This window comes from Palaemon carinicauda, chromosome 44 (assembly GCF_036898095.1).
Source record: "Palaemon carinicauda isolate YSFRI2023 chromosome 44, ASM3689809v2, whole genome shotgun sequence".
Classification (NCBI taxonomy): domain Eukaryota; kingdom Metazoa; phylum Arthropoda; class Malacostraca; order Decapoda; family Palaemonidae; genus Palaemon; species Palaemon carinicauda.
The window spans coordinates 47,219,920-47,229,919 of record NC_090768.1 but is presented as its reverse complement, the minus strand read 5'-3'; the positions used below and the strand labels follow the sequence as shown (position 1 = coordinate 47,229,919).

At 35.3% G+C, this 10,000-nt stretch overlaps 1 protein-coding gene across 2 annotated transcripts in view; it reads right to left on the bottom strand.

The window, feature by feature from the left end:
- Positions 1–5,666: 5,666 nt before the first annotated feature.
- The window catches only part of LOC137634450 (cylicin-1-like), a 202,440-nt gene continuing 198,106 nt past the window's right edge, over positions 5,667–10,000 (bottom strand). For both annotated transcript variants that reach the window (XM_068366850.1, XM_068366851.1), the window contains one exon: positions 5,667–7,120. In XM_068366850.1, the coding sequence (XP_068222951.1) occupies positions 6,302–7,120 (819 nt within the window). In that variant the 3' untranslated portion in view covers positions 5,667–6,301. The remainder of the gene's footprint in view (positions 7,121–10,000) is intronic.

Below are 10,000 nucleotides of genomic sequence, written 5' to 3'. Positions count from 1 at the left end.
CCCCATCCCCGTCCAAAGTAAGAGTAGTAAGAGAATTTTACTAGTTTGGACACATCAAACATCCGATGAATTTCATAGCATATTCATTTCCTTTGAAAGTAACAGTTCTTGGAATTATCTATCACTTAAAATAGTTGTATATAACAAGTTAGATATAATTTTCATTCCTGTAGACTGAACTCATCACATTCTCATATAACTTTATATCTGTCTAAAATAGTGAGAAAGGTCATTTGCCTCCTGAAATTGCGGCGTTTATTATCAAAAGACGACAAAAGTAATTTTACTGCTCTGTTTTCTCTATCCTAACAAAACCTAAACTTATTAGTTTTATTCCAGCTGTGACCAAGTTATGGAATGATCTTCCTAATCAGTCTCTTTGTAGTTTATATATGAAACATCTATTTTAGTGTTGTTACTGTTCCTGAATTTTTGTGATGACAGTTTGTTTGGGCATGTATTTATATAGCAAATTCTGAAGTGTATATGTTAATTACCTCTGTTTTTTCCTTTGGTGTTCTTTTTTCAAATAAGTATTCTATCTTGCTTAGCAAGTAATACCCTTTTGACATTAATGAATTAATTTTGAATGCTTGATAGGTATGAAATGTATACTGTAGTGTAGAGGATGCCTAGGAGCAAAAGAAAAAGTATAAGCATTATAGAAAGTTTTTGTTAAATATGAAAGAGATGCGATTTAAGTTTGGTTTAGAGTAAAAGTAGGTCTTCGATGGCAGGGTGCTGAATCTTAATGGCTTGCGTTCAGCATCATACATATATTAGTATGTGCATGTGGGCATCACGTGAATATATGATTACACGTTCTCGTTACATGTACATCTTTTACGAAGTGAAAAATTGAAATTTATATGGGAAATTTTCTTTCTAAAACATATCCTTTTAATACGCTAGAAATGACGATAGTCTACTGTAAGGTTCATGCGTGGTATAAAATCAAACACCCAGAGATAAAACAAAACAACTAATGATTATGGATTGGTGATGACAATCAAGGAAGAAAGTAGAGTCCGTGCTGGCACAAGGCCTCCAACATCAGCAAATCTAGATCTTAATGTATATGAAATAATGGTCGACCTGTAATCATCAATATTTTTTGTGGAAGGTTTTTACTCAATGCCATGGGACCTCTTTACACTGTTCTTTCTAATGAGGCATTGGTGCTCTGATACTTACCTTAACTTTACTATATTTGCTGGTATTGCTATAATTATATCTGACTTTGTTTTTGCTCAATTAATTTGCTTGATTAATTAATCATTAAGTGTTTGGAGTTACTAATCTATCTATATGTAACTCGAGGACTTTTCTTTTTACAATTCATATTTTTTTCCCAGCATAAGAGTAATGTGAATTAATTCATGGTGATATTTCTTTTCATTTGTAAGCTATTTCCCATCCAACCTTTATTTTAAGGTTTCATAATGATTCAAACTTTTAATTGCCATTCTTATCTATTCTTTTATTAGTTTATTCTTCTTGAATTATAGCTGTTATGTCTTTAACCTATCCAAGATTTAACAGGAGCCACGTAAAAAAGCCGAAGTTATAAATGATGCATTGATTCTGAATCTATAAGAGCCAGAGAGAGCTTTTTTTATTTACTTAGTCAATTTGCAAGCATATAACACAATCAACTTCACTTTGCGTCGATAAACTCTGAAGCAATAACGTTCTTTGATCAATACATAAATATTTTTCTCTCTTTTAATTGAGAGTATCATGCTTAAAGACAAAGTCTATTGTAAGGGGAAATTATTTTGCCATGAAACTTTGACTTCATATTTTTGTTCAGTATCAAATTTAGTATAACTTGCTTTCCCATTGTTTCACATCCCTTCAGCTTCCAGCCACCAGCTCAAACCCAAATAATTTGAATCCTCTCACTCAAGCATCTTGATCAGTTTTTTAAAGTGTTATTTTCCTATGGCATCTTTATCTTTTGGCGTTTACCAAGCATCAAGAAACAGATAATTATTATGATGTGATTCTCTTTTGATGTTCTGCACATACTGTAGATTTGGCAAGAATCTTTGGTTGTAGGGGCCTGGTGGTAGCGTCCTTGCCTGGTGATTGTCAGACTGAGTTTCGAGTCCCGCTTAAACTCATTGTGAGCTAAGGATGGTGGGTTTGGGGGAGCCTATAGGTCTATCTGCCGAGTCATCAGCAGCCATTGCCTGGTCCTCCTTGCTCCTGGCTTTAGTAGAGAGGGGGTTAGAGCGCTGATCATATGTAATGTGATCATTCTCTAGGGCAGTGTCCCGCTTGATAGGGCAATGTCACTGTCCCTTGCCTCTGCCATTCATGAGTGGCCTTTAAGCCTTCAAGAGGGAGACAAAAATATAAGTGCAAAATACAGATGTTCAACAGCGTTTCAATCATAGAAGAAAAGACTGTATGAAAAACACATTAATGGCATTTTCTAAAAAGAGAGAGAAAAAAAGATTGAATGTGAGAAGAGTAAGATTTCTGACGTAGGGGAAATGATGGCGTGGGTGTTCAGCTGACTGAGACATGGGAGGGACATGAGAGTGAGGACGAGTGGACGAAATTAGTCAATTTCAAAGGATTTGATGACATTCATGAACAGCCTCTTTATCTATTTCAGTCTTTTGGTAACATTCCTCATCAAGCTGCATGCCTTTTCAAAGACAATTACTGAATGCCCTTTGAAAAAAAAGGTCAGGCATGTTTATTTGACAAAATTGTCATAACAATGGAACTTCTATTCTAAAACAATAGTTGAGTTTTTTATTCTATATAAACAAGCAGTTCAATGACAGATTATTTATATTGAGCTCTGAACTTTGACGTGACATATTGTTAATCTCTGAGATATGTAATAAAAGGAAATAAAAACTAGTTTTGAATTCAGACTGATGTGATAGCATAAAAATATGTATATCCTTTTTATAGGATTGTGTACTAGCTCTGCAGTATCATAGCCAGTCAAATATCGGCAAATGTATACAAGTCTATTTGTGCTTGGCCAAACATTCCTTTTATCACAAGATATTATTACTTGTCTCGTTGGCATAATCATCATCATCTCCACTAACGGCTATTGACGCAAAGGACCTCAGTTAGATTTCGCTAGTCGTCTCTATCATGAGCTTTTAATTCAATACTTCTCCATTCATCATCTCCCACTTCACAATTCATAGCCCCTAGCCATGTAGGCCTGGGTCTTCCAACTCTTCTAGTGCCTTGTGAGGCCCAGTTGAAAGTTTGGTGAACTAATCTCTCTTGTTAACAGGTACAGTTCTCTTTATTGGCAGCAATTTGATTTCGCTGCTTACTAGTTCCATGTACACAGGCCTGAAGCCCCAATATATAATAAGTTAGAAATTTTGTAGTAGTCTTACAAATTATTCAAAGCTTTCTCGGGCACGATAAGAAATATATTAAATATATTACCATTCTCTTGATAGCAGATTTTCTCTTAAAGTTTTCTTCAGTTCAACAAAGTGTTTCACATGGAAGAGAAATGATTGACAGGACGTTTATGGAACACGAACTGATGTGCTCCTGTTATTTTACCATGCATGAATTATGCGTTACAAGGTGTCTTTGGTTCATTACAGGCATTTGTGAGGAACGGGCAAGGACTGAAAAAGCTGTGCAGTTAGATTTGCTTGTCTTTGGAAAGTTGTATGTAATTGATTGATTGATTTAAAGTTTTCAGGCATCCTGACATCTAAGGTCATTGACGCCGATATCCTTTAGTTTATATACATAAAAAAAATTAAAGAATATTCAATTAAAACCATAAAAGTTGAATGTCATTATAAAAGTTAGATAGTTTTCAAAAGACCCGCTTCTGAGATAAATCTAAAAATTCCACTTTCATAGTAGGACACATCATGTCCAGGAATCTTGGCAAGGATGAACCTGCCACCCTCACCTCGAGCCTCAAACAAATATCTATTCCGCAAGTTATTATAATTGGGGCATTCGGTCAAAAGTTGTATGTAATGAATATCCCCTCGCCCTTATAACAAACTTCTTTTCCTTTATATCTAATTTATAATTTACTTATATTTTTGCAGATAGTTCCAGAAGGACACTCAACAAATTAGGCTAGATAGCTTTGACAGCGGATTAACGTAGAAAAATGATAGTGCGTAGATCTTTTACTGCAAGTTCACATTTTGAAATTCAGGTATGTGTATAATATTTATGTTAAGTAGTTTAACAATAGAAACAACTAACAGAAAATCCTTTCTACGTTTTTACGATCATCCACAACGCCCACGTCTAATTCTCACTCACATTATGAACACTGTAACAAAGTGACAAGTCAATGGACAGCTTGGGACTTGAGCTTCTTAAATTCTTATAGAGAGATTTGATTTTATGATCAGATTGATTGATTGATTTAAAGTTTTCAGGCATCCTGACATCTGAGGTCATTGACGCCGGTAACATTTAATTCATGTATACAAAAATAAAAAATAAAATAAAATAAAAAATAAAAGAGCTTGGGACTTGAGCTTCTTAAATTCTTATAGAGAGATTTGATCTTATGATCAGATCCACATTCTACTAGATTACTATTATCATAAATAATGCGGTAAAATTACATTGGATAAAATCAAGAGATAAGCATTAGTTATGATTTCAAACCAGTGCATAATAAAATTTAATCAATAAATGCAGATTAAAACGTTTTAGACGCCCTCTGTATCTTATCATTATCACCATTCTTGAATATATTGAATGATCTTTGACCTGTGGGTAAACATTAAAACTCAAATAAGCATTAGTTGGGATTTCAAAAAGCTACATAATACAATTTATTCAATCAATGCAGATTAAAAAGTTTGAGACGCCCTCTGTCTCATATCATTACCGCCATTCTTAAATATATTGAATGATCTTTGACCTGTGGGTAAACATTAAAACTCAAATACCCATAGTAATTGTGTATTTACATATAACTCAATGCACACTGACGACGTCTCTTTTTATATATAGCCACCACCAGTTGCTATATTCTCTCTTTCCAATTGGCATTGCTTACAGTGTATACAAACATAATCTCAGGAACAGCTACATTCCATCTGAAATCAGCTACGCTTGGCACTACGGCAGGTGTGAGTCTTTCCAGATATTTTCGTTCAGTTTCCACGAAGGAGTCATCACAAAACGCACATCAGGTGCGCGGACACTTTTGATCGTGAGTTGTGTGATGTCTCGGCAAAAATATTTTTTATTTCTTTTTTATTGATATCTGGAGACACACTACCTGACAGGTAAAGGGACTACTGCAAATATAATAATGATTGTATATTTATGGTTATTCAATTCTCTTGCGCCATGATGACTTTTATGAATGGGTCATAAAGGTTACATGGGCGGTTAGATTATGCAATGCAGCTTCCATATGGATGGCTTTAACTATACAAACAGTTCATGAATAAAAACAGGCAGACAGTTAATTTTCTCTCTCTCTCTCTCTCTCTCTCTCTCTCTCTCTCTCTCTCTCTCTCTCTCTCTCTCTCTCAACACTGTCTGCATACATTGCAGTTTGTTTATAAATGTATATGTAAAATCATTTGAGTAAATATACTGTAAAAGTAATTCTCTAATATAGTAAGACATTATCAACTGTGCAAGTTATCCTATTAAACATCTGGTATTGATTACTCTCTCTCTCTCTCTCTCTCTCTCTCTCTCTCTCTCTCTCTCTCTCTCTCTCTCTCTCTCTCTCTCTCTCTCTCTCTCATTTGACTTCACTTTACAACACTGTCTGCCTCTAGACAACGGTATGTAACACAATCTTTACAGAACGGAAAACACGTTAGTACAGTATTATCTAATATTCAAACAACCAGTCACATAATGAAAACAACTTAGATATACTACACTAAAGCTCATAATTTTCACAGTATTTACTGTAGTACACACTGTTTTAATATGTTTTCCTAAGGTGCCCTTAGCTTTTAAGACAGATTTGAATATTTACAGAAAAAAAGCCTATTTTCTCATAAAAAGCCGTAGGTAATCTACGTGAAAGTAAAGGAAAATGTAAAGGAAGAATTATTGATTTGATTATTTTGTCGGGAATATATTTTTTTGGGGTGGGAGTGATGTGAAAACCACTGGGTATCTATGGATGATGACGAGTGATGTGGGTTAAGGCCAGGATCGTAGAAAATGGGGAGTCGGTGAATAATGAAGGATAATGATAATCAGGTGAAATATTGGTGGTAGTAGAAGTAGGCACTGGAAGGTTATCACAGTCAATTGTAGGGAGATGGATTAAGTGGCGGCCATCCTCTCACCGCTTGTTCTTTCCCTTTCCTGTTAGTTTCTTCCAGAAGCCTACCTTCTTCTCTTCCTTCGGTGCCTCTTTAACCTCTCTGACGTCTGGCTTGCTTTTGGCTTTGACTGGTGCTGGCTCTCTGGAGGGGGACCCGTGACCCGAGTCGTCGTCTTTGATGTTATCGCACGAGCCTTTGTTTTTGTTGTTGTTGAACCCAAAGAATCCCTTGCGATCTTTCTTGTCTTTCTCGTTGGCCGCTTCGTCTTTGAGCATATCCAGGAAATTATGCTCCGATTTTGACAGCCGGCTTTTGGAAAAGGTCAGGTTGCGGATGTCGATGTTGTTCTTCTTTTCGGGGGCCATTCTGGCGGGGTCCTGTTGAAACTCTCCGGGGTCTTCGACGAAGGCCTGCTGCAGGTCTCTCATCATCTTCTTGCGAATGGTCTTCTTCATTGAGAGATGGCGCTCGATGTGTCGCATGTCCTTCTCGTACTCGGTCTTACGACTTGCGTGTCCATTAGGAGACTGCTCTTTGCCTTTCTGTTCTTTGTTGTTATTATCCTTGTTGTTGTTGTCCTTGTTGTTGTTGTCCTTGTTGTTGTTATCCTTGTTGATGTTCTCCTTGTCAGCGTCTTCTTTCCCCTGGGTTTCTTTGTTTGAACTCTTCTTCTTCTTCTTCCTCTTGGAGGCGCTGCCGTTTCCCTGGTCATCTTCATTCAAATAGTCGAAGTATTTGGTGATGTTGTTTTCGTCGTCGCTCGAGTCGACCGACACAGCTGAATCACTTCCTGGATTTTTCTGGCCCATCTCGGTATCTTTCATCTGAACAGCAATCTGTCGAGAGAAGGGAGATGTAAGTGACGTGACATGCAAAGTCTCAGTGAATTAACTTCATTAGATAACAGGAAGTGAGAAACTTCGATTCAATTAATTAATTAGAAAAAGTAATTTAACGGGGGCTATTCATTTCCTTTTAATTTTACTATTGTGAAATAAATTACTCTATTGACATGTGCGTGAAATGGCTCTAACTTTCAGGACTTTCTAAACTGAAATATATATTTAGAAGTTCTGTGACTATGTATGACATAGCAATAGTTTATGAGAATAGATTGAATGTACTTTGATATGGAATGTTTTATTTAATTATCATAAGCAGAAGTTGGTATGACTTGGGAAGGTGGCGAATAATACATTATATGGCCATATCAAAATGTGTCATCTTAGCAAAGAGAGAAAGTTCAAGTAGTAGTAGTAGTAGTAGTAGTAGTAGTAGTAGTAGTGGTCATAGCTGTAGTTTTATGAACGATATTCATTTCTTATTTAGATAAACCATTACATAACCAAGGGTGGGATGAAGAAGGATATGTGTGGGGTAGGAATGAGGGAAGGACATGCAAGGAATAGAAATAGAAGGAAAAATTTGACTATAGCGGCCGATCCTGCTATACAGTGGGACTGTAAAATCGAAAGAAGATAACAAAATTCATGGTAGCTTCCTCTTTCGATAATCCTGGTGTATTCCAAGCCAAAGTCTGTACTGACACGAAATCCACTAAGCTCAATTTATGAGTTTGAAAGGTTATCATCTTCACGCGATATGCCATTCTTATTAAATAATAAACATGTTTGTCGTATATGATTATGAATGAATAACTCATATGTAGCATCTTTCAAATGTCATTTAATAATCTAATCACCTGCGCATTCAGATAATAAAGTGTTTATGAGCTGTCTCGATGAGGTCTTGGCATTCTGAAATGTCAAATGTTAACTCTTTCAGACATTGCATTTCATTTGCCAGTCTAGCGAAGTTTTGATTCACTCGCCCGAGCCTCTTTAAAACGTGTGATTCATTCACGCGGAAATGTCAAATGAAATTTAGTATATATTAATCAGAGCTTGAGTCAAATGTCATCTTTTGAATGAAAATTAAAATTACTGCCGAAAGAGAACTAGACTTTCTAGGTTTTGGGATGATATTTCATCAGAAAATGATACAGCAATATAGATGGTCATAAGGAAAGAGTTAGATAGGGAATAATGATAACCATCTCTTGATATTTGCAGACCAGATATCTACTGATATTATTATTATTATTATTATTATTATTATTATTATTATTATTATTATTATTATTATTATTAAACGAGTTGCAACCTCAGTTTGAATAAGACTAAGAACTAATAGGTAACGCAAGGTAGTTCAGAAAAGAAACACAAGCAAAGAATAGAACATACTAAAGTAGATAATAATATTGATAAAATAAGTAACATATTAACAATGAAAGTAGACTTATGTTAACCTTCTCAAGTGAAAAATAGCTGCACTCCTGAAGTTCCACTAATTCAAATATTTGATTAGATAGAATATTCCACATTTTGGTTATGGTTGTAATTAAACTTATAAAATACTGTATTGTGGTGTAGAATTGAGCCTTATAAAAGAAATATGTTTGTTAGAATTAATAAGGCATAGTGTGGGAAGACCTGAATGCAAAGAACGGTCAAAATTATGAAAAATCTTAAACAACATGCACTGAGCTAATTGAATGGCGGTGCTAATGACCGACAGGGTCCTTTGTATAAAGACGTTACATTAGGTTATTGTCTTATGTACAAGAGTTTGTCTTAGTTTTGGAAATCATGTGATCCACGATGTATTCTGTCAATTTTGCCCATAAATTTGGCTGGCGGAGTTTTTAACAACTAATATATTTATCAAAAGAACCAACTGTTGCCAAACGGACGTTTGACGAAATTAATAATTCACTATCAATTTCAGTAATTTTGCAAACGTGTTGAAGCTATTGATTGTAAGAAACTATTACCATCTCCCGAATATAATAAAGAGCAAGTTTCTTAACTACGTAACTATATATATATATATATATATATATATATATATATATATATATATATATATATATATATATATATATATATGCATATATATATATCTCTCTCTCTCTCTCTCTCTCTCTCTCTATATATATATATATATATATATATATATATATATATATATATATATATCTTTCCTGTCACGCTCAGGGGGAGATGAAATAGTCATACCCTACTGAGAGGGGGGGGGGGATAGCCTGCGAGATACACTCGGAAACCATATTCTCTCACAATTGGCGAACCAGCGGTAGGTAGTTAGGAAATGGGGGGGGGGGGCGTTACATTTATGTGTGCATATCTGTCTAAACATTTAGAATTTTAGACGTCAATTTTGACGGCATGGGTACACTAGTATTCGAATTAAAAGAAACAATACTAGGAATTTCTCATTTTTTTTCCTTTAACTAATGGTTTTGTGCTTCTTGAACAATCTAACAGCCTAGATTAATGTTGTCACCGACACAATCGCTGTGTGGAAGACCTCAAGGTAAATCGTTCAGTCTTGCTGTTCTTTTGGTTCAAGTAAGTTTAAAGGTCTAGAACAGGACTCTTGCTCCCTGTTAGTCTTTACTACAAATGCCTTTGGGCGAGGTTCAGTGCTGGCACAAGGCCATCTCATCAAAACCAACAACCAACCGCCTTGTTTCTGTACGTATTTCATTTACGTTACTGTTGTTCTTATTGATATTTCATGTTTGTTACAATATGCATATAATCACCAGTACTATACAATTATACTCTTTGTTGACGTTCAATCCTTTTGAAGTTCATCTCAATCTAAACAACCGTCTTGTTGATGCACGCATTTAA